This window comes from Cinclus cinclus, chromosome 2 (assembly GCF_963662255.1).
Source record: "Cinclus cinclus chromosome 2, bCinCin1.1, whole genome shotgun sequence".
In the NCBI taxonomy this organism is placed as follows: domain Eukaryota; kingdom Metazoa; phylum Chordata; class Aves; order Passeriformes; family Cinclidae; genus Cinclus; species Cinclus cinclus.
In genome coordinates this window covers 61,202,476-61,228,544 of record NC_085047.1, presented here as the reverse complement: position 1 = coordinate 61,228,544, position 26,069 = coordinate 61,202,476, and the positions used below count along the sequence as shown (strand labels likewise).

The following is a 26,069-nucleotide window of genomic DNA, read 5'->3' as shown; positions in this document are numbered from 1 at the left end:
GGATTTCTATGTTATGACCACACGAGGACCTAGATAAACTAAAATTGTTGCCAAGTACAGCTCCCACATGGCGTATTTGGAATACTAAATTTTATAGACTCAGAAATAAAACCATTCAAAAGTTTGAAAGTCAACTGTTAAGTTTCTAATTATTAATTCTGGAATGGCTATAGTTTCCAAAAGTTTAATTTAGAGAAAAGAAAATGAAAAACTATAGCCAAGAACAGAGTATGAGAAACAAATTCTTCACAGGATCCATTAACCTTAAATAAACTCATAAGAAAAAAAAGTAAAAATCTCATCACTGGAAATCGTTTGAACCAACCTGGGCCAAGCATTACACAGTGAATTATGAAGAATATTTTTAGCAATGTGCTGTATTAATATCTTATCTCTTTTTTATCTTTTCATAAATTCATGTTCACAAGGTATATGTGTTTACTTCTGTTGAAATATTATGCTATTTTTATAAATACAAAGGAATTCTACAGTGGCTCTGCACATACTATTTTTTTTTAAACTCAGGGTTAGAATTACAGCACCTTATTAAACAATCAGATTTCAAAAATTCTGCTATTGCTCAGTAAAAGAACAGTAGATGACCTTACAAGACTTCTGCTTTCAAGAATTTCTGCAAAAAGCAGACTGTTTCTTAAAAATTAGAGACTTCTTGCTATTTTTCTCTTTCTCTTTACTTTTTAATAAAAACATTTTTGTGTCACAATTTTAAAGACTTCTGCAATACTTAGTGTATTCTACACTGTTTAAATATAATTAGAGAAAAAGTTGTGTTTTTTTTTAAAGTGTGCAATTCAACAGGTCTGCCTAATTTAAAAAAAGAAAAAAATCAATGCCTATAAAGAAAAAGAGAAAGTGAGAAAGAAAGAGACAGGGACAGAGAGGGAAATTCAATATTTAAGTATTCTTGACAAATTATGCCTAGAAATAATTGTCATATAAGGGAAAGATGTACTCTAAAATATGAAAAAAATACTTAGACATTAATCATATTTATGAATATTAGACAACTAGAATATTCATAATTTTTTCCTCAGAATTACAAGAAGAAGTATCACATTTTCTGAAATGATTTAATGCAGCTCCATTTTATGTAGGTGTTCATACCTGGAACTATAATAAAGCAAAATGCCTTTGCTGACTCTAACTTCTTTTTAATTAAACATTAACTGCAAAAATGAAATGAAACCTCTTACACCTTTATCAGACTGCCACTTAATATCTAATTCAAGCATCTTCTGTGCCTTTTCTTGAAAAGCTAAATTCCAAGTATTCACCCTTCCCCCATGAAACAAAGATCTTATATAATGGCAATCTCTTCTGGAGGCAAAAGAATTGTATTCTGCCAAATTGAGTTTTGAAAGAGCAGACAATTGTCTTCATTTTGTTAGGAACAGTGTGGGTTCAACATAGTACAATTTTTCACAAAGACTTCTCAGTATAAGACTGCCAGTGGGTATGCATACTTAGCCTGAAATAGTAGCTTTTGGTTCTGCAAGATTTACTTCATTAGGAAAATTCATTATCCCAACAGCAAAACCAAACAACAACAAAACTAAAAACTGGCCATAAAACTCTCATAAGTTGTTCTACCTTTTTCAAGGACAAAATTAAATACGGTGTTTTGAAAATATTATCCTACTATGTACTCTCCACCCTCATCCCTTCAAAAATACTTTTGAAATATAATTTATATGACAAGTACATATTTGGGAAATTTCACACTTGCTGCAAGATGTGCATTTTGGTGTTAAAAGTCCTACAGTGTGTTTATGTGAATTTCTGACATATATAGCATTCTTCAAAATCACATTGAAAACACAGGGCAACAAAAACAGTCAAATGCACAAGGCAATATCCTTCACAAGGCTGCTGTACTCTTTAATAAGTGTTGGTGGCTAGTATTTTCTCTTCCTCTTGTATGAGAAAAGCAAAACTGAGAGGAACAGGTCCTGAGCTCTTCAGTCAGTTGCACAGTGACTTCTGAAAAGTGAAGCTCTGAGGACAGACAGTACCATTCTTTCCCAAAAGCAAAGGAATACAGATCTCCCTGTATAAATGCATATTACATGCACTGTTTTATCTTAGCAAATTCCATATTTGTTACCAAAATAAATTATTGTTGATTCATTTGGTTAAGGTGTCATATTAAGGCATTGTAGATTATTTCAGTTGTTTGTACTACTGCTTTAATAAAACCAACTATTTGTTAAATTTTTACAAGAGTTTATTCTGCAATGCACAAGACACTAAAGATGGCAGAAACCTGGACAGTGGGAATGTAACACAGTTCAAGGATTAGAAATTACAAGGCCCAGGCAAGGTTCTTCTCATCTCACTGATGGCTGAACCAAGTCAGAAGACTGAAGAAGCTAAAAAGGTCACTACAGAATGACATAATTTTAAGTAATCCTGGGAAAAAAAGTAGACCTGAGTGACATTCAAAAGATGAGGTGAGACCAGACCCTGATCAGATTTTTTTATATGAAATAAAATATATAAGTGTTTCAAGAACAAGCTTGACTCTTTGTCAGCAGGGAAGTTAGCTCAACAGAAGCCTTCAGCTCCTCTAACAGTGCATGATATGTGTTTAAGGTCAAACTTCTCTCTCTAAGAAATATGTGACAAAGAAAAACTGTGGAAACTGAACCCAAAACTTTCTCGTACTGAAAAGGGAATCAAGGTTTTCCAGACCAAACTCAAATTGATGGATTTTTTTTACAATTGTTTCAGGTTTCTGAGCCTTATTTTATTTTGCACTGGAGAAACATGAAATGTAATGAAATTAGCATGACCTCAGAAGAGAATGTAGAAAGTTGTCAAATGTGCCTAGGAAAAAGAAATTGTAGTATGAGCTCTGAAGCTGAACTACTTTTTGGAGAACATGCAAGATAAGAATGTAGAAAGAAGTGCCAAATATCACACCACATAAAGAGCTCAAGCTGAAATTACAATAATGCTATCACAGCGTCAATAAATAAACATAATGAAATTCATGACACATTATTGCATTGCTCTGCACTGCCGCTATTCATTTAAAAATGAACACATTTAAAATAATTCACAACTTGTCAAATGTCTGTGAGCGGTGCAGTTAGACTGGTGCCGTAAGATGCATTTGTAAAAGTCTTACAAGAGAGCTTCACACAACTTACAGCAAGGTAAAGATGCAAGTATGAAAAGACAAAACAATAACTACACCTGAATCTGCTCGTACAGTTGCCTCCAATATATTTACACTGCTCACCAATGATATGTACTTACTGAAGCTACTCTGTCAATAAAAACCACATTAAGAACCATCTGAAAGATCTTCCCTGTCAATTAGGCTGTAGATACATTCTATCGCTCCAGTTTTCCTGTCAATTTAATATACTGGATCATATTAACAGTACTGGCTTGTCAATAAGGCAAATCCGAATCCTATTAATAGAGTTGCAGTGCCAATATAATCAGCTTCCCATTTATCGAGCTTCCCAGTATTTGGGAAAGCTGTGAAATGGGATTATAAGGGTAGGTTACATACATCTGTCTCTATATTACATAAATTTTTCCAGAATTATATCCCATTGTGGAAAGAGATACATGTAATCACTTTCCTCCATTACAAAAAACTTCTGATGACAGAATAGTATAATAGTTTGCCATTGCTGAGAAAACATTAAATTATCCTCATTTATCATATTGTTTCCTGCTTTCACTAAGTAAAACTGCTATTTTATGAGACAGTCTACTTGTGTGCCACACATGCAGAACTGCTAAGAGATGTATGCACCTCACCCTGCACTCCCCCCTGGCAAAAGATAGTATCTACTTCAAAACATAAATGGGAAGAGATAAAACATATTTTGGAAAGAAAATACAAAGCCCTCCAGAATTTCTATCTGTTTTTAGCCCTTGTGCTGTGCTGTATAATCTTTGTGCAAATGAAACGTGTAAGTATAATTTTAGTGTAACAGAAACCCTTGGAAATAATTAATAAGAGGTATTAGTTCATGCATTAAAAAATAGCAGAAATTCAGCAAACCTTCTATTTAATAGAAGTCTTAATGAAGTTGAACATTAGTTGTTTTTAACCATGTTCAATATGAAATAACTACTTTCACTGGATTAGCAGAATATACAACAAACCATTAAAGCTGATTACATAAAAAAATAAAGAGAAAAAAGTAATTGCATTAAAATATATTGGGTATTCTCTTATCAAATTACCTCTCTAGGTCTGACTTGAAAATATGCATTTAAAAGTCATGGATTTAAATACGGATTTAAAACATGGTTCAAAAATGACAGTTAATGGTCAGTGAATCAAGCTGCCCATTATACTTTCTGGTAGCAGATGGGTGCAATGAAACCTAATGATTGAATTTGAAACGCTTTAATGCTCCTTTTATCTATGGCTCCTACCATGTTGAGCCTACCTTAGTATTCCTAACAGATACTGTGTTTACTGCATAACAGACTCAATTACAATTAGCTAACTAGAATAAAATCTGCACTTACCACAATAACCATCTTATTCTGAGAATATCATACCATGAACTCAAAATAACAATACATGTAGGAGTGTGCCTTTGATAGCATTTATTGGTTGGGATTTTTTTTTTTATGCTAAATATGAGATCTAGAATTTAGAGGAAAACTTAAATCAAAATTAAAGGGAAAACTTTCAAATAGTGCCTTGAAACGTAAGGATATGATCAAAGTAATTGTTTAGAATTTAAAGATGTTTAGAAGCCTTTCTTTCGTGCATGAGAGCAACCATTAATTTTCTCTTTCTTTTTTCTTTCTTTCTTTCTTTCTTTCTTTCTTTCTTTCTTTCTTTCTTTCTTTCTTTCTTTCTTTCTTTCTTTCTTTCTTTCTTTCTTTCTTTCTTTCTTTCTTCTTTCTTTCCTTCCTTCCTTCCTTCCTTCCTTCCTTCCTTCCTTCCTTCCTTCCTTCCTTCCTTCCTTCCTTCCTTCCTTCCTTCCTTCCTTTCCTCTCTTTCTCTCTTTCACATTCTGTAGTGCATTTTTTTTTAATTTTGAGACACATCTGAAAGCTCTCACTTAGCAGGAATTCCCAGTGAAGCCAGTAAGCAAAGTGTAATTTGTCCTATTCTTGACACTGTTTATTTCCTGTTTCTACGAGCAACATAACTCAAATGTTTTCTGAACAGATAAAAACTTATAAACACTAACTGCAGTACTGGATGGTGGAGAAGGAGAACAAATTATTGTCTTTTAACACTGTTAATCTGTTTTGTATTTATCATATTTAGTAAGGAGAAAACAGAGACACTGAATATTTGAAGTCTGTTAGCTTTGTGTTAACATCTATCCAGTATGTTTACCTTTTTCTGTCCAACCCATACTCTCACTAAAGGCAACAATAAAACTCCCACAAGCCATGACCTGAGGTCCAGTGAAATCAATGGGTGTTTTCAAACTGGTTTCAATAGCCCTTGGATCAGTCTGCTTACTTCAATTACCAGCTAAGCGAGCCTTTACATAGTGTGCTACATTCCCACAGATACATATGTTGTATGCTGAAGAAAGTTGCATTTGAACAGATTTGTAATGGCAGTGACAGGGAAAGGTGATTAGCTAGGCAGCAAATGCTGTATGTGGCACGAAATTTCAGTTCTGTGTTTCTTCCCTACAGAGTGAAAGAAATTAGCAACAAAGATGGAGCAGGATTAGATTCTGAAGCCACACTGCCTGCACAGAAAACACACACAAAGAGGAACACTGAAGCTTTCTTCCTAGGTGGTGATCAGAAAAAAGGGGTAAATCTAGATCAACTCCTTCTCTTTAAAGCCACCGCCTTATCCTCTTTCTCTTTCTAAAATCCCACACCAGAAAAGCAATGATCCCTTTAAATTCCCTAGGAATTCAGAAGAAAATCACAGATGTTAAAACTTACATTATAAGTTTCTGTCTAATTTCTTATTTAGGTCATGCAACTCTTTATTTCAACTTTTTGTTAAAAATACTCAACAAGGTATTCTCTAAACATTTTGTGACAAGATACAAAGCCCTACTTTCACATAAATACCTTTGCATAATTATTTCCTCTAAGCACTAGAAAAGCACAAAATATGCTGCCAAAATAATGGCTGAATTTATGACAGAATAGTAGATCATCAAGCTTTATAGACTCACACGGCCATGAAAAAAGAGATTTTCAACTGTAACATGGTGATGAGTTGATTTATTATTTGTGACATAAGATAAATAATTTAGGCTTGCACAAATTTAGCAAGAGGTTCTGTCCCTAAATATATTTTAAAGTCATAACAGTCATATGTCTATGATGTGGTACCTCATAAAATGGAAAGTTTGATTGAATATATCATTACACCAAGGGTAGAATAGCAGTGGTCAAGTAGACTTGGTCAGAAAAAAATAAGGCTATTCTGCTACAGGGTTGTGTGCATGCATCCACAATTCTGTCATTTCAATGTTGACCTACTGCAATGTCTTCTGAAAGGACTCTATATTAAATTGATTCAAAAAGAACAAAAGAAATAATAGCTACCCTTCTTTGTAGGACCTCCTCATCTAGGACATAACACCCACTTAACTAAGTATTGCCACAGGTAATCTCTAACTTCATAAGTATTTAGAAGCTGACTTTGACCTGTACATTCTTAAAAGACTGGGAAAAAAATGTTCTGGATTGCCCTTCTCATTATAGCTTGCCATATCAAGGCTCTGAAATCAGATCTTTCTGTAAAATTAGGAAGATCTACATAAGATATGGTCTCTGAAAAGATTCCAGGATTAGATAAAGTCATCTTTCTGTTCCAAAGCACTGTTGGTTTGTGTATATCTACAACACTGCTGCAGGTTTCACCAGGGACAGAGTGACTGAACATGAATGCTAATATTTGACTGAGGAGTTTGTTAGAACAGAGGGATTTAATTATGGACTTCCTCTCTATCTAATTAGCAGGATGCTTTCCCAGTATGCGAGCACTTTTGTCCAAAGTGAAATGCATTAAGCATCAGCTGAAGGATGTATATATACTTTACTTTCTAAAATTTTATTCATTTATTTATTTATGACCTCTCAATGGAAATAGTTAATGAAACCTTCTCTAAATAATCACCACATCACCAGAATTCCCAAGCTGACATTCAGAAGCCTGTGTATGTGGAAACCTCCTTCAAAGTGGGGAAGAAAAGAAAACACTCCAGGTGCAGTGCAAGAAATTTCAAACAAAAGTTCATGCAAAATGAAAAAAAATTAACATGGGATTGTTCATACTGGTCTTCCTGGAGAGTCGAACCAGATCATGTGCAACACAGACTAATGCTGCTCCCTGCAGGTGGATCATGAGCCCACGTAAGACCACACCAACTTCCAACTTCATTGGAATTCAACATGGAGATATGTGCTTAGCTGCAGGGCGTGATCTCCAGGAGCACAGTGCTTTTGCATGCAATTCATTTACTCATATGCCCTCAAAACTTGTTTTCAGGTAGAAAAACCCACTAGAAGATTAATTATTTCCATGGGGATTTGTTAATTTACATAATTTCAGGTCCATCTTAGTTTACTGGTGTTTCATCACATTGTGCTGTTTAGAATAAAACAAAAGCTATAAAATATTAAGGAACAACCATATTTTTCAGTTCATATGCAGCTTTATTTATGTCTTGATAAATTCCTAAGAATGACTAAACTTGAGTTTGTTTGGTGTTTCTATCTAAATCTTTTGAGGCACAAACCAATTAGATATGAAATACCATTCTAAACTATGCTAAAATCAACAGCAAAATCATTCCCTTTCCATGAAAACTGAATTAGTGTTATGCACCTAGGATGCAGTGGATCACACTTCAGCACAGAGGCTTTGCAAGGCAGTGGTATATTATCCTAGTCCTAAAGGTTTATAGTAGTGTTCCTTCTTTAACCTTAGCCACAGGATAATAAACAACACCAATATAATGATAGTCCAAGCTACCAGTAACCTTAAGAATGTGCAAGGAATAGAGTGGCAGGAATTAATCTGCCATTTTTATATATCTGCCCAAGGGAAGTATTGTAATTGCAAAAATTTACTCTTAGACTGCTGAGACTCATAGTAATTATGTTTCTTTTTTAATAGAAATAGCCACAGGTAGTAACAAATTGGGTTTTGACATGGGGAACTGGGCATGCATTCTAACCCAAATTACTATGTAATTGTCTTTATTATAAAACACTATAGAAAACCCAAAACTTAAATCAGAACAAAAAACTTTCCCTTAAAAAAAGTCTTCTTCTCCCATAGCTATTCAGCATGTGTGCCTATTTCTTCATTCACAGGTATCAGCAAGACCAGTATGACTGCAAGTAATGTATCTAAATATTTTTGCCATTGCTAACCAAAGTACCTGAAGCATACATTTGTTTAATAGACACAGCTTCCTCTTGCTTTACAAGTAGGTCAAAATCTGGAAATCCAGATACTGATTCCTAAGTTTCCTTTGCCAATATTAAGGGATGGAGGAAAGACTATTTGTGGTCTACACATATATTAAATGAACTGAAATTAAAGTTTTCTTCAAAATTCTGGAAGGCTGTTAGGAAAAAAAAAATGAGACCTGGAAAGTACTTTCATGCTTGAAGATATTATTATTTTGTTACATCACATCATTGCAATAATGAGAGGTATACTTTTGGGAAAGATCATGTATGTGGTGGCCAATGAATAACTATCAAAATAAATTGATACAGTTGCTTCTGCCCCTTGCAATACTATCTCCTGTTACAGCTAAAAAGAAGCTACATGTGGTTTAAATAGACAAAACACATTTACAGATTTAGACAAAATTAAGACTGTGTACCGAAAGAAATAATAGACAACATCTCACCTCCTTTCTCACCCAACAGCTACAAAGCTGACATTATTTCTTGCCTTGGAGCTACAAGATGCAAATTATCATGTGCTTTTTAATAACCAACGCAGTCCACAGAATCAGTTAAGTGCTGTTTCTTTTCACATGTTGCATGCATTGTACTTCCTTTTAATCATCACTCTCAGTCCTGAAGTTTGATATCAGGATTCTATCATGAAGTGGAAAATAAGGTCCTTCCTTACCTAATCTTGCCTCAGGAAAAAATTGACAATATCATTTGTCTCTAAACTTGATGCTTTCTAGTTTGCAGCAAAAGGTGCAGGTTGACAGCATCTTCCAAAATATTTCTACATAGCTCTGTACAGATCATACACAATATAAAAAAAAAAATAGATGCACATTGCTCATTAATAATGCCTTTTATCCATCTAGAAGGTTCTTTGATTCCATTCTGCTCTCTTTTCTGTGTATATCCACATATGCATGTGTACACACAGCTACATTATCTGGCCCATAGCCTAGAAATATAATAGTTTCTAAGGCTTCGTGGTTGTCATTTTAAAAAGGCTTTTAATTTCATTATTTCTCAAGCACTCTAAATTCCGCTATATTCTTGTTGTCATTTGATCCACTGAAACAATGACGAGATCACAAAAGAACACACTTGGTACTTTACAGCTGTGGCTGGATAATCTGGCTCATGATCATCAAAGCAGGATTGTTTTTATGATCTTCAAATCTGCATATCAAATTACTCAAGTCTCTGCAAGAAAGCAAGACATCAGGACCATCTCAACAGAATTTGAGAAAATGTAGTTGGAGGCTAGCTGATACTAACAGCTTTTGCAGCTCTGCGGTGTTCTTAAAGCAGAGGAGAGAAGCAACAGGGAGAAGTTCAGGTGACACAGATGAACAGATTCTGGGCTGCATTCGGCACATTCTGGTGCACATCAGTGACTCCATACCTGTAAATGATCTATTTAATTTTATGGTTCTTTTGACCTGAATTGAAACTATCACTGATTAGTGTTTTAAGCATCCTGACCTGAAAGAAATATTATTAATTTAATTATCTATATATATGCATAATTCCACAGGCCTCAAAATTACTTATGCAATGACTGAGGACATGCTTTTTTCGAGATTTGCACAAAAAGAGCATTTTTGACTCTGCTGATAGTCACTCAAGAGCTGAATCTGAGGGACATTGTTAAAACAGTGTTCTTTTCTTTGTTATTTTTAAAATTTTATACAATTTAAATATTTCCATTAAGAATTAATGAACATTTGTTTAACCTACTTCAGCTTACCGTTTTTTTTAAACTGATTCGTAGCTAAACAATCATAAGTGGTTGCTTAGCAATCAGCAAAGAGCGAGACAGAAATATAGTAAGTAAAGAAACTGACTAACATGTTCTGTGTTTGAATCATGGTATTCAGTAAAAACAACAGAATAACACCAAGAGAAGTTTAAAACAACATTCTCTTAATAAAAGAATACAATAAAACCCTGTCTTTAGGAACAAATTATGCATTTAAAAGCTGCAAATTGTTATTCACATGTCTGTCACTATAAAAAATTTCTGAAGCTATTATTAAAAATACATTAAAATCCTTCAAATGTTCATGAAACCATTATTTACCTTTTGTTTTAATTCAATTGTCAACTGTGCTTCCAATGATTTAAAAACAGTATATATCTACAAAGCAAGCAAGAGTTTACAGCTTTGAAGACTTGAAATTGATTTTTAATGCACCAGCTTTCAAACACTACAAAGGCTGCTCTCTGCTGATAAAGACAGTAAACAAGAAATTGTCCTTTAAATGTTCCCTTTAATGTTTTTCTTTAATTAAAAATCAATCAAAAAACATTACCACATAAAAAAATAAAATTAAGACATGAAAAAATGCTTTATGTTTTTGACACACAACACATTCAAACCAGAATGAAAACTTATGTTGTTATTTTGTTTACTTGTGTTAATTTAGAATTTTTTTGCACTGTTAACATTGTTAATCAAAAAATAAATGCACGTAAAAGTAGTTTATCACTTAGCTCTTTTTATAGAGTGGAAATGGCTCAAATATGATGAAACTAAACTAGAAATTATAAAAGTACTAAAGTAACATACTTTTAAAGTATTTTAAGATTATTTTAATATATTCCTATCCTCTAATCAGACTGAAGCTTATTTATGTAGATTAGTTACATCTAGAGTCTCATTTATCTAACCTGTGTTTATTCTTTGATCACAAAGCTTGTTAACTGGAATGGTCTTTTATTGTTATGATTCATTTTCCCATAATTATGCAGTTTAACTGCCCAATTTTTTTTTTTGTTTTAATAATTATATGCACCGATCATATTCAACAGTATTATGCTGGATGCTCAATGAACTGTAAGAGCAATTTCAATATAATAAAACTGCCTGGAAGTGTTCCAGGGAAAGGACTGGAAATATGAGTAATCACAGTGTCACTAGAACTAGTGACAGGCAATACACACATGTCATACACAGATCAGTGGATGGTCTGAACCACCCTCTGAAAATAACTCTGCATGACTATCACTGCAAGAACCAACAAATGCATCGATTAGAAGTCTCACCCACACAGCTGAAATTATGCATTTTCATCTCATGACAAGACTTTTCCTTTCCCTTTTGGAGTTCTCTTTTGGCAGGCCACAGAGACTGCAACACAAAGCCACCCAGCAGGGAACAGGATGAGATTAGGAACTTTTCCGTTACGGGTTAAAGTATTTTATGAATGTGAGAAACTCTGGTCATATGCCACAAAGCCAGTAGAAAGGTCCATGGCTAAAGTCAAATATCTTAATTTGATGGACTTAACATGCCTAGATTGCTTATACCTTATTATATTGAAAACAGACCAGTACAAGACTGATTGTCTTGAGGGGTGGAAAAGGAGCTATCCCCTCAGTGAACCAAAGTGAGATACAAATTTATATTTATGCTGTTCCTCTTTACAAATAACACTAATAATTGTCTGAAACTACGTAGTTTTGTCTTTCTATGCAGAGGGACTCCTCAGCTTTGAGGATAAAAAAAAAAAAAAGAGAGACCTCATGTCAAGCAAGTGGATGAATTGATCTAACCTTTCTGTACAGGAATACCACTACCTAGTGGAAGCAAAAAAGTAGGAGATGGTTCTTGTGTGACCTTATTAAGAAGGAACTGTATCAGCAGCCTTTGGGATTTAACTAGAAAATATATGACTGCTCAAGAAGGTTACTTAAAGCACTGTCTAATATTCTAATTAACAGGAACATTCGTAAGAATTTTCTTGTTCTTGAATGTAGTACAATACTGAGTATTTTATCTAAAAATGTTAATAATTTACTTTTCTTTCTTTCTCATAGGATTTACAGTAATTAATCCAGAATTTTCTTCTGAAGAACAAAAAAAAAGAAAAAAAGAAAAAAAATAAAAAAGTCTACAACAGACTGAAAAACAAAGGTTACACTATGACAAATAGATTAGTAGGGATTAGAAAGCACCTTGGCTAAGAATTATGGCAGCTGTGTATTACTCTGTTTCATCCCATCAACAAAAGCAGTGTCTAGTTAATATCCTTGATGCCTCCTTAAAAACTTAACAAATAAAACACTTAAACTCAAGGAACTTTTTTCCTCAGTCATTTTCCCATTCTTTTCCTAGCACCTTTTTTCTATTTCTTTTCTTTTTCCTCTTTTTTTCTGTTAAGGCAAGAGCCTGCAGTCCCCTGAGAGTTTTACTTGCTTCCTGTATCTTGAACCCTTTAGCATTAATTTTACCACTTCTCTTACAGCCGAAGTAGCCATACAATTGAAAGCATAAAGCTTTCAGGCTATCTGCTGCAAAAATTTGTCCCAACTGCTCTGCACTGACCTTTTGGCATCAGAGGATTGCTTCTATATTTTAAAGATAAAAACAGAGCTGTGTTTCTGCTCTGGTCTATAAATTCTTGTTCAAGTTCTCATCACTGCTTTTTTTTCCCTATTGGGAAACATTAATACTAGTGTCAAAATGTCTTTTCTTCATACATGCAGGTAATCCTTGGGCTTGAAGAAGCATCTGAAGAATTCTGCCATGCAAGATAGACATCTTCTTTACAAAAAGCTCAAACCAAATCCAAAAAAACCAACCCATATACATCCATTCTTTGTAGAATGAGTACCTTGCATGGCAAAACCTAAAACAAATTTAACTTGAAATTTTTAACTTTTGTAGAAACAACAAAAGAAAGAAAAAATAAGCATGATATTTAGAAACATATAAGTAAATATTAGCTGGTATGTTAATGCTTTCTGAGAAGGAAGATAGTGAAGAGAAAGAAAAAATGCTGGGGAAAAAAAGACCAAAAAATCACTATTTTTTAAAATATAAAATCCCAGCTGTTTCACACCAGATGTTGTGGCTTGGGAGGAATTTTTTTAATGACACTTTTGTCTTATCACAGAAACTAGACTGTACCTCTTCTTTCTTAATATTAAGTAATATTGGTGAATATTTCAAACATACCTACTGCTAATTTTCCATGTAAAAAAAAATATTTGTTGAGTTTTAACAATGACGCTGTATTATTCACAGTTTCAAAAAATATATGAAAACATGTGGCAACATATGTCCAGGAATGAAGTATTCAATGGAGTATTTGATTTCCACTGTACACGTGATTACTATGGGTTAAACATTGTATTTGATCATCCTAAAAGTATTGCCCAACCTAAACCATTCTACGATTCTTTGCTACAATTCACATCATAGTTACTAAAACATCTAAATTCCTGTCTCCTTAATTATGAATCATCCATCATGTAAAGATGCTGTAATAAAAAAATCACAAAAACCTCAAACCTCAGAATGAAGGGTCCAATCACACTATTCTTAGCTGCATTCTGTAGAGGTCTTAGTCACAATTCACTCTTGAACCACAAAAATCATTTACTAAGTCAAAATTATGCTATTGACTGAATTATGAGTAAGAACAGGCCTTTTCATCAACATGGGTAAGGATAATAGAAACTTGAGAAAATACATTGTTAAAGATAACTCTTCAAAGGATTGATTACCCATTGAAATTGCACTAGTAATCACAGACCTGTAGGGATTTTTTTCCATCCAAGTTTAGGTACTGACAGTGAACACAAACATTCAGAAAGCTCAGATGACCTTAAGAGAAGTTGAGATCTGTGACAGTCAAACTTACATAACTTGTTTCACATCTTTTATAAAACAAGTTCTACAGAGATATTATTATTCCTAATTTTTTGTTAATAGGAGTTTCTGTTCTGGAAAGACTGTTTCCTTTTTCATAATATATATATTCCACTTTAGACTCCTCAATTGTTTTTTCTTTATTATTTTTATTGTTCTTTATTACAGCTCTTCATCTTGGAAAGTCCTTTAGATTTCAAATGGACTTGTACATCAAGAATGATCCTTTAAAAATAATACTGCTGTAAATATCACCAGCAAGGAACTCAAGATCAAGACCAGAACAGATGTAATACAAAAAATTAGTTCAATTCTGCTTCCTTTTTCTATTTCAGCAGCTAGTGCAGTGAGTGGTGTGTTGTCAGATCTGGTCCTAAAATATATGTGTTTTATGTAACTATACTATGCAGTGCATCTTCAAAAAAAAAAAGAAATAAATAAAGCTTCATTGAAGCATAGGAAAGGTTTTGTCCTGAAATTCTTACGCAGTCAATTCTAGGATGGACTTCATCCACCAAATGAAACTAAAGATGCAGAACAATGCAACAGAAAACCAGGCTGTACATGAAACTGCAGACTGTATTTATGCAATGCAAGCATTCAGAGAAGTTATCTTGCAAGACATCTAGCCTTGTAAAACACTATTAAAACTACAATAATGATACCTAGGCAGGTAGTTCAAGAGCTGTATCTCACAACTTAGTGTCTTTAGATACAGCCTTAGAATTTGCAGCTGTGAATCTTTCAAATATATAGAGTACAAACCTGCAAATGTTTAGAACTGCTCTAGTATCCTCTTGATGCAAATGTTACCTTGTACTAGTTCTAGTGAGAACAGAAAATAATACTTCTCAGTTAAAGAAGGAGATATAAAAAATAAAAAATATATAACTCTATTTTCAGATAGGAATTTAAATCACTGAGGATGAGTGCAACTTCTGTGATGAAAGCTGCTTCTCCTTATATGTTGCAGCTCCAGATTTCTTTTTGTAATCTTAACATTTCTGAGCAGAAGTTTCTCAAATTATGAAATAGCATGTTTAAAGACAGAGCAGCACTAATATGGTTTATGTTTTTTTTATTTCCCTTGAAGACTCTATCTTCTTAGGTACTACTAGACACCTGGAGACAAAGCTGCACTGGGACATGACATTAATCTATTGACATGTCATAAACATCAGGTGCCTGAAGTATTAAGAATGATCTGTACTTTATCTTGAAATGCTGTGGGAGTGCCTGTACAGCATACACAGCGATTCCCAGCTTGAGAGCTTCTCTCAGCACAGTCATTCATTTTTAGCTGTTGTTTAACAAAAGCTGTGACCACATCTTTTTTTATTTACACCCACCTTATTCCTGATACATTTACAAAATTCCCCAACTGCACCACAAATATAACTATAAATAATCTCTAGGATGATCAACACTACTTGCATATTGCAGATAGTTTTCTACACTACTGATATGTCACTTTGAGGAACCTATTTCTGGAACCTACTTGTGTAAAGTAACTATTTGTTTTCCTTTTTCCATCCACTCTTACCTACTGGAAATCTGCAAGAAGAAATTCTGACTTGCTCACACAGGGAAAAGAAAACTGACTAACTCAGAATTTCGGTAGGAGAGATACACATATGTGTATGCTAGTATATATATTTTTTTTTCTGATGTCTACACTTCAAAATAAAGCAAAACTCTTTTTATTTTAGCCAGGTGAGTAGGTCACCATAATGAGATGAACCAAATTTTCCCAGTAGTCTTTAATGTCTAGAGTGAACAGAAATCTTCTTTCAGCCATGTTGAGTTTCCGTTTTCTCCTGCTTTCCTTCTCCCCAATAAAAATTAATAGTTTGGATCTGAAATGATTTAAAGGTCACATGGAATTTTGACCCTGGTAATAAGAATTGTACAGCACTGCCCTATATTTAAATATTTTTAACAGACTTTTGTTTGAAAGTACTGTTTCTAAAGTACTTTTAGAAAATGATTGCTAAAGTTAAGAACAATGAAACATGCTAAAGTGTAGATGTGTAACTTCCCAGTATGTTACTAAACACTGTTCTTAATACACATCAGTCTCAGGTGCCTAACAAATCACAAATGGTTAATCTTCAGAGGGCCTAAGAATCTGCACATCTTGTGCACCAATAAAAACTGAATGTACACAGCATCCTTGTCTGTCTGTCCAACATTTCATACATATATGTATGTATTCATGTTTAAATTATTTAATTTTTATGGCACTGAAGAAGTTCATTGACTTATATATAATACATGCAACTGTGGTACATTGGTGGATGTTACAAAGTAGTGAGCAAACACACAAGCTGTCAAATTGTGTGATTAGTGTGCAACTGAAGTCACTTAAAGAGAGGCAAGATTACACCACTCTTACCCATATCAGGAAGTACTTCATTCAACTGCTGGTCCTTTGGGGTCAGTCTGAAACCCCTAGTCACTAAGTAATACTTTACTCCACAGGTATTTGTTGATGTAAATTGGGCTATCTGTAGAGTAAAACACTAATCATGAGAAATAAGGGGACCATAAGGCCCATTGGCTTCACTAGGTCTTACTAGTAAAGCAAAAGGAAAAAAAAAAAAATACTTATGCACTCCTTGTAAGAGTGAGAAAATTTGGATCTTACTGATAAAGAAATTATTTATTTGCTATTAAATATTTATATAACCAATTGGTTGTACTAAGGAATAATATAATATTTAGTATGTATATACAGGATTTTGCCTTTAAACAGTTCCAGAGAAAATGAGAAAGAAGAAATGCAGTTTCATTGTATGAATTACATAGTATGGGATTGTCATGTCTCAAAATATATCTTTAAAAACTAATGGGAACATTTCTTAGAGAACCCTTGCACAACTGTTTACCTTCCCCTTACTGAGGTACTGAAGAAAACTGCTTAAGTGGATTGATTAAATAAAAGAGAATATAAAGCAGTTAGATATTGTGTCTTTCTTTTTTTTTTTTTTTGCCACTGCCTACACCTTTTATTCCTAACTGTGTAATTTACATATGCAGACACAAGTTTATTGGAGTGATTAAAGATATAGTAGATCCAGAGAGAGGGCTGATCCTTTATTATTTCTCGTTAAGTCTGCAGTTTAAATTTTACATGAGGCAGAAGTACAGGACCAGACATAAAGTAGTGCCTACATTCTAAATGCAAATTTTATATAAAATTTACTCCAGGGATGTGGAGATGGAGAATACAAAATGTATTTTAGTAATGCAAAAGTACAGTGAAGAGGATCAATTTTCCCCTCTAGCTACTTTAAATCTGAGCCTTTCCTAAATAGAAACCAACTACACTGTTTCTTACTGTGTCTCTTTTACCAATAAAACTACAAAATATAGTATCAATAAATATGTTTGAACAGGTTGTACAATAGGTAAAACTGAGTGTTTTCTAATCTATTGACTGGACCATGCAATCCTCCAAAACACTCTGTGTAGACAATGAGGGAAAACAAGACCAGCATTAGATATACCAGTATATGTTATGAGGAGTTTCAGTTACACTTTCCATAGTTGTCATAATGGAACCTCTTATAGAAACCACAACACACTTTTTAAGGGAGGAAATTCCTCTTTCAGCTTTATATAGATTTCAGGAAAAAAAAAGTCATGATTGATCTTATACAGTGAACACTGTAAAAAAGAAGGAATCATATTTTCCATAGGGATTTTACACTACAATTGAAACTTTACTATTCAGTAGCATCAATACATTAATTAATTGCTTTATATAGACATTACATGATTGTAAGAAAGTATAATTTTCTATCTTTTAGTAACTATTACACTTGTCAGTAGGAAAAATGTGTAGTGTTTTTTTTTTTTTAGCTTTCTGACAACTCCATTTTACAATTTTAAAAAAGTTGACATTACTTAAACAAGTGTCATGGAAAGTTATTTGTTTTCTAAAGCATGAATAATAAATCAATTTACCTCTGGTTGTGCTCTAACCTAAACTCTTTCCTAAAGTGTCACTTTTTGTTAAAATCAATTTCAGACTTCAAGTATTGCTCTTCTCACCTAATTGATAAAAACACAAATTCATGATAGGGATAAAATGAAATTGTTTCTGTGACACAACTCAATAGTCGCTTGAGGATTAGTTTACAGTGACCTTGTACAGGCAGCCTTTTAAATATTTTTTTCTTTTTTTTTTCTCACAGTTAAAAATGCTCCATTTTCAGGTCATCGGTTACTTTAATTTTGGTTCTTAAAACTGCCAATTGCCATTGACCATTTCTATTCAGTTTAAAATATTAGATACAGCTGGCAAGTAGAACATTTGGTGTTCACAGATCACAGGGCATGGTAACTCCAAGGTATTATGAATCTTCTTCAGGTGCATCAAGTGACTACAGTGCAACTCCTTTCCTACTAGCTGCATACACAAAATGAGTCTGTGTCACTTCTGATACACTCAGCTCATTCCCCTATGACTCAGAACAGCATGGAGAATCACAGGATAAAACAGATATGACATTTCAAATATATTTAATAGTCATTATCCAGAGCCTGCTTTCAATCCGAACGTTAAAAATCACTTTGGAACATACCTGTAGTGCTTGAACATTAAGCTGCATTAATCATGAAGTAATACTTTAAATTAAATCAACTGGAGCCAATTTCTGCCCTCACCTTCACTCTGCAAGTTCACTGCTCTGAAATAAATCTTCTGAATTTGGACTTTAAACTACCTGCTAAAAGTTAAGTAATTCTTTGATTAGTACCCTATATCCAATGGTCCAAATTCTGCCATTTCTCACATTCACAAAAGTCAGTAGAGGACAGTGTGGATATAATTGGCAGCAAAATGCAGCCCAGCAACAATTTCTAAATGAGCTTTGGTAAAAGACAGAGTGTGTAAGTCTTTCACTATAAAGCAATCATCAATGTTGACTCAGGCTACTGGAAATCTGACTAGTTGTTTTGCTGGTTTATGACAGGATGTGAGTTTTGTTAACATTTGGAGGTAGGAGGGAGTCACCACATACATTTTCTTTCTATTTCACTAAGCAGAATTTTCAGCACTGAAATTTTAGTTGTTTATGGGGAGAGGAGGAGGCAATGGGGCCCCAATGATACTGTCAAAAATTTATTTAAAGATATATACTCTGATGAAGGAAATGTAAAAAAAAAATAAAACATATGTCTTGGAACAATTGCTCATATTTATATACAAGATTGGAGGGCTATAATACACTGTTGCAATAGATGTCCTCAGTGTGCAGTTTCTTCCCTGTCCTGTTAGTTACTGCATGTGGTATGACCACTTTAGAAATGCCCTCCCTCTTCTCCACCCCAAACCAAAGAAAAATTAAACTTGTGGAAATGCCCACCTCTGTCTGACAGTCTCCTGGGAAAGTACCCCATCATGCCTCAAATGAACTAAATGCCTGCCCACACTCTCACATGCGCCTCTTTGGCACTGCTGTAACGCTGTCTGTATTTCAGTGGGCATTTTCTTTTGAATCACATGGGAAACATCAATGTGACAGCAGAACCAGACCCACCAGATGTGGTCTGGTTCCACTTTCATTAAGTCCACATCTCTTTAGTGACTTGTGTTGGCCCTCTCAGTGTGCCTTACAGCAGATTGCACTGCAGACAAAAGGGAAAGTTAAACCAGTGTCTAAAGTGAGGTCCAGGGTATTCTAAAAGTCTCCTACCTGAATTATGGACATCCGGCTCGGGGGAGCCTCGCTGGCGTTAGTCCCTTGCCCTGTGAAGCTGGTGTGGCAGCCCACATGTCCCTGGGGTACAGTCAGGTTGTTGGAGGCGGGCTTCAGGTACATCACCTCAGACCTGGGAGAGCTGAGGGGCAGGCGGGTCTGGTAGTCAAAGTACATGGGTGAGGTGGCCAGGGATGGGCTGCTCACCACGTTCATGACATTGAGGGGACCCCGGCTGTCCTCGCCCTCACTGGGCACCAGCATAATGTCATTCTTGCTGATCTTCTTCTTCTTGCCCTTGCCCCCTCCACTGCCACTGCCTCCTCCTCCCCCGCCACTGCCTCCCCCTCCTCCCAGCTGAGGGTGGCTATACTCGGCAATGCGACAATTATAGGTGCGGATCTCCTTGTTCTCTCGCTTGCACTTCACAGCAATAGTGATCATGGCAGCCAGCAAGATGATGGAGACAGTGCTCAGTGTCACAATCAGCGGCAGTGACAAGTCCCAGTGTGGCCGCCGATGCTGCTCGCCATTCACCTGTGGCTCACCAGCCTCGGGCAGGGGCCCCGCCAAGGCCCTGACTATGAGCTTGGCCACAGCAGAGAGGCTGGGCTTGCCATGGTCACTGACTTTTACCACCAGTTCAGCCACAGGGCTGAGCTCCTCCCAGTAGGGGTGCAAGGTGCGTATCTCACCACTAGTGGGGTCCATCTCAAAGAGGTGCTCCTCATTGCCTTCCACAATTTCATACGTGAGGCGCCCACTCTCCCCAAAGTCACTGTCCAGGGCGCGGACGGTGCCCACGGGGTAGCCCACCCCAGCATTGCGTGGCACCTGCAGCTCAGCAGTGTCATTGATGAGGGCAGGCAGGACAATGAGGGGCGCATTGTCGTTGACGTCGAGCACGGTGACACGCACTGTGGCATTGCTTTCACGGTGGGGTGAACCCGAGTCTTTGGCCAGCACGCGGAACTCAAAGTGCTTTGTCTGCTCATAATTGAAGCTCCTCAGGGCATAAATAGCACCATTTGTGGGGTTGACAGAGACATAGGTGTATATGGAGACATCTCCCACATGCCCAGGCAGAATGGAGTAAGACACTGTCCCATTTTGGCCCAAGTCAGGATCCTGGGCCAAGACTGAGCCAAGGTACTCTCCAGGGATGTTGTTCTCAGGCACCTGTAACACATAAAGACTCTTGCTGAAGCGGGGTGGGTTGTCGTTCTCATCAAGGATCCGGACAGAAAATGACTTGGTGGAGTTAAGTGGGGGATTGCCCCCATCACGTGCCACAATGGTCACATTGTACTCGTCCTGTGCCTCACGGTCCAGGGGTCGGTCGGTGACCACAGTGTAGAAGTTGTCATAGTTCTCCTCCAGGGTGAAAGGAACAGCACCAGGCCCGCCACCACTGCCCAGCACCCGACACTGGAGCTGCCCATTCTTGCCTGAGTCACGGTCGGTGACACGCACCAGGGCAATGACAGTGCCTGGTGGGGCAGCCTCACTCAGAGCTCCCTGGCGAACGGAGACAAAGCCAATGGTGGGAGCATTGTCATTGCGGTCAATGAGGCGGACAGTAACCTTGCAATGAGCAGGGATGGGATTGGGCCCCAGGTCCCGAGCTTGGACATCAATCTCAATGAGGCCACTCTCCTCATAGTCCAGGTTGCCCTTGACACGGATGAGGCCGCTCTGTGGGTCAATACTAAACAGGTCACGGACACGCTCAGGTGCGTAGCCGCTGAAGGAGTAGAGCACCTCTCCATTGGTACCCTCATCGGCATCAGTGGCATTGAGGTCGATGACTGCCGTGCCTAGTGGGGCATTCTCTGGCAGCTCTACCACATAGGAGGCTGCTTCAAAGATGGGGCTGTTGTCATTGGAGTCAATGAGGCGCACATTGATCTGCACTGTCCCTGAGCGTGGTGGGTCACCACCATCCAGTGCCGTCAGCACCAGGGTGTGGTGACTCTGCTCCTCACGGTCTAATGGCTTCTGGATGACCAGCTCTGGAAACTTTGTGCCATCACCACGGGACTTCACATCGAGGGAGAAGAGGCCGTAGTCATCACGAGTGAGCAGGTAGGTGCGCAGACCATTGTCCCCAGCATCTGGGTCATGGGCACTGGTGAGGGGGAAGCGGGTGCCTGGCGCAGCATTTTCGGAGATGTCCATATCCACTTGGTCAGAGGGGAATGATGGTGCATTGTCGTTCAGGTCCTGAATCTCCACTTTGATCATGCAGATTTCCTGGTCATTGGCAAACACCTCGAGGGACAGCTGGCACTTGGCGCTGCGCCGGCACAGTGCCTCACGGTCAATGCGCTGCTTGGTGTAGAGCAGCCCGCTCTCCCCGTCCACGTCCAGGAGGTGCGGGGCTGAATTCTCCAGCACCCGAAAGGTGGACTTGGGGCCGCGGCTGCCGCCGGGGCCGCCACCGGGAACGCCACGCTCCGAGGGCAGCATCCCGCCTCCCGCCGCGCCTGCCGCCAGCCGAGCATCGCGCCCGATGTTCCCGATGACCGTGCCCGCTCCCTGTTCCTCCGGCACCGAGTAATTCAGGTTCTTCAGCGAAAGGGCGTGAGCCCAGCAGAAGAAGAAGCAACAAATGGAAAGGTACATCCCCGAGCAGGGGTGGGGGCGGCAGGAGCAGCAGTAAAGACCAGGGTTGTCCCCGTCCTCTTTTGCCTCCTGGGCTGGGGTTGTTCTTCCTCCTCTGAACGGCTCTTTTTTCCTTCCTTTTTGATCTTGATTTTTTTCCCCCCTTCTCTTTCCCCACCTCTATATTTCAAGTTCCCGAACCTGTTGCTCTAAAACATCTGCAGAGACACAGGATGAGAGGCAGCAAATAGACCATATAGCTCAGAGGGAGGGAGCAATCGGGGGGGTCGGGGGAGGGGAGGGAGCAGCTTCGGCAGTGTTTCAGCAAGAGCTTGCCGTGCTTGCAGTCCCCTCACAGTTACTTCGTCTGTCCAACTTCGGCAGTGGGAGGGTTTCAAAAATCAGAAAATTTGTAAAATATCTTGTCCGGGCAGGTGATGTGTTCCCGGTCCTTGAATCCCCGCAGATGTGCAAAGAACAATTAAAAAAAAAAAAAACAAACCCGGCGGCAGTAGTCTTTCTAAAAACTATCAGAAATATCTTTTAAATCTGTGTATTTATATATACGTAGGAAAAGGGGGTGGTCACAGGTCTGTAGCAGAGGTAAAAAAGCTTATTTGCTACTCATTGCTTGTGGTACGACTGATGGAGTGGAGGGTTAGGAGAAAGACAGAAGGGAAAAAAAAAAGTCTCATCTTGTTGTTGAAGCCCTCTTCGTGTGCAGTGAGCGGCAGTGAAATGTCTGATTGCACCGCGGGCTTGTTGGTTTTCAGGGAGTGTTTTGCTGCATTTAGAGATCTAATCTTGCATTGCTTGCGGCGGAGAGCTGCATCTCGCTGCCGTCGGTATTTCCCCCCTCTCTGTCTCGTACACCCTGGATCACTGTTTCCTTCGCGAATCAGAGGGAGAGGGAATGAGGATTGCAGGGCAAGAGGGGAAAACAAAACACATTAAAAAAAAAAAAAAAAAGAAAGGCAAAAAACAAAACCCAAACCACCCACCAGCAAAAACTAGTGCTCGGATTTATAGCTTCCTTTCTCTCCCTTTACTACCAGCCTCCCATCCGTCCTTTTGGGGTAAAAAAAATTAAGAAACCCACCAGTTGGCCTTCATCACTAGCAGTAAATATATATTTTGAGAGAAAGCTCAGACGGTGCTCAGTCAGCAGCACACTTGGGTTTCTTTAAGACAGGCCAGTAGCCGCCGCCACCACCACATCCTTTCTCTCCGTGTATCTATGCGTGTGTGCGTATGCGTGTCTGAGGAGCTGCACTTTTTTCGATGCAGTTTAAATCCAGTTTGCTTTTCTCCCCAGCCGAGAGGAAAGCAACAGGCAACCCACGGCTAGACGCATAGATTTAAAAAAAAAAAAAAAAAAAACCAAAAAAAAAAAAACAAAAAAAAAAAAACCGTAAGAGAGGGGATGGGAGGGCGGGGGGAAGAAAGAAAAGCCACCACACACACACACTCTTTCTCAGTCTCTCGCTAAAAGGGAAACAGTCTCTGTATTCACAGGGCTGCGCTATCAAGTGCCTCTCTTTTTTTTTCTATTCACCGTCTCCTTCCAATGACACTGCCGCCTAGTCCTCTTCATTTAGGGGAGGGGAGAAGAAGAGGAAAAACAATCCTGGCAATGAATAAAGCGGGAGATCTTTTAATCGATTAACTCGCTTATATTAAAACCTATGCAGTTCCGCGATCAGTGTGATGCATTTTTTGCACTCCTTTCAAAGCTTTAACAGTCTCTCTGAGCATCTTGGTACTGGGGAGAAGAGCGGCAGCAACGCCAGATGCGCTCCCCCCTCCGATATACACCCTTCCTAGCGATACGGTGTATAGGTAAATACTGGAGAAGGGTAGACAAATTTTATTTCAGGTTCTTTTAACAACCTGAAATAAGTGAATGGCAAATCCAGAAATGCAGGTGTTTCAATCTGCTTGGATGAGTCAGATCCAGCGGAACAAATCATATTCACTATCGCCTCATGTTCCTCCCTTCACAGACATTAGTTGCAGCTTCTTCCTAACGCTTCTCTGACTCACTCTATAGACAGGAAAAAAATTAATCAGATTTATTAAGATTTATATTTTGGAGAGGGAGGAGGGAAGACGGAAGGAAAAAAAAAAAAAAAAGAGAGAGAAGGTGGGGGGGGGTGTCGGATCCAGCTACACTTTTACTATACCTCTTTCTCCAGGAGACTGAGGATCAGGAAAACAAGGCTGTTATCCACTCACTGGCACAGAGGCGCGTCTGTCTCCTGCTTTGCTGAGTGTTTTTAACCACCTTTCCTCAGTGTTATGTGTAAAATAAATCAGAGATCTTTCACATTAAAAGGGAAAAAAAAGCAATAAAAACATAGGTTTCCAATACATAGATCACAGATCTAGTTCCAAGTCTCAGTTCTGCACTGATTTTTCTCCTTTATTTGAGTCCGGACCCAAAGTACACAGTTAATTCTGCAACATATAGCAGGGAAGCTTTCAAATGCAAAAGAAGAAAAAGCAAATATTCTTCTCTGCCTCATTGATGGGTGGCCCCTTGCAAGCAGACGGTCGCCAGTCTTAGCCAGGCAGCACGCGGAGCGAACGCCGATTCCCGATAAACCAGATCCATTTCACCAGCCGCCCGCAGGTAAGTGGAGAATTCAGTGAAAATTCAACAGTTGGAGCCGCGCTCTCTCTCCCTCTCCCCCCCTCCTCGCCTCCCTCACTGCAGCACTCGCGGGGCCGCCGCGCCGCGCCGCGCTCGCCCAGCGCCGCTCGCCGACTGCCTCTATTCACCTCACGCCGCGGCTTAAACATTGATACGGATTCCCCGCCAGCCAATCGGAGGCGGCGGCGCCGGCCGGCCCCGGCGCGGCTCGGCCAATGGGAGGCGGCGGGGGGCGGGGCCGCGGCGGGCGCTGGGTGTCATTGATTAGAGCGGCTCGGAGGCGGACGCGGGGCGCGCGAGCGGCTCGCGCGGGTTGCGGTGTCTGGCCGCTCGCGCACCGCAGCGCCGCGCCCCCGGCCCCCGCCGCTGCCTCCCCCCTGCCCTTATTTGTTTATTTGTAAGGCGTGTTAGCAAATCCTCCGCGCTGACGGGTGGGGAAGCAGAGGCGGACGCGACGCCCCACGCGACGCCCCCGAGCTCGCCCGAGGCGCTGCGAGGGCGAGGACTTGATTCCGCCGCACGGTCCCCGAGTGACCGCCGGCCCGGGGATGCGCGGCGAGAGAAGGGCGGTGTGGATGGGGGGACGCCCCCCGCCACCTCCGCCCCGGCCCTGCGGGAGCCGCCCCGAGCGGGTCTCGCCCTCCCCGAGGGTCAGCTCCTGAGGGCGAGAGCGCATCCCCCGCCCCCGTGGAGCGGGGCGGTGGCAGCCACGCCGTGACGGGCCGGGGGCCGCAGCGGCGCCCGCTCCTTCCCCCCCGTCCCCCCGGCGTGCAAGGGAGGCTCCCGGCCGGGGGCGGCGGCGGCGGGGGGAGGACTGAGGCTGGAAAGGTGCGTGCTCGGATTGCCGGAGGGCCGCTCTCGACCCGTGCGTACGGAAATGAAGCTGCCGTTTGTGACGAGCGTGTAAGTAGCAAGAATCATATAGGGGTAAAGCAAGAAGAAGAAGGAAAAAAAAAAAAGGAAAAATATGTATAAAGAAAGGAAAAAAAGGAAGGAAATAAACTCTGCAGCACTTATAAGACGCTTCTGAATTATTTTTGGA

The 26,069-nt window shown here is 39.0% G+C and overlaps 1 protein-coding gene across 1 annotated transcript in view; it reads right to left on the bottom strand.

The window, feature by feature from the left end:
- The window catches only part of PCDH17 (protocadherin 17), an 85,842-nt gene extending 60,862 nt beyond the window's left edge, over positions 1-24,980 (bottom strand). The window contains exon 1 of the mRNA XM_062487759.1: positions 19,768-24,980. Coding sequence (XP_062343743.1) covers positions 19,768-22,395 — 2,628 coding nt within the window. The 5' untranslated portion in view covers positions 22,396-24,980. The remainder of the gene's footprint in view (positions 1-19,767) is intronic.
- Between the last annotated feature and the right edge of the window lie 1,089 nt (positions 24,981-26,069).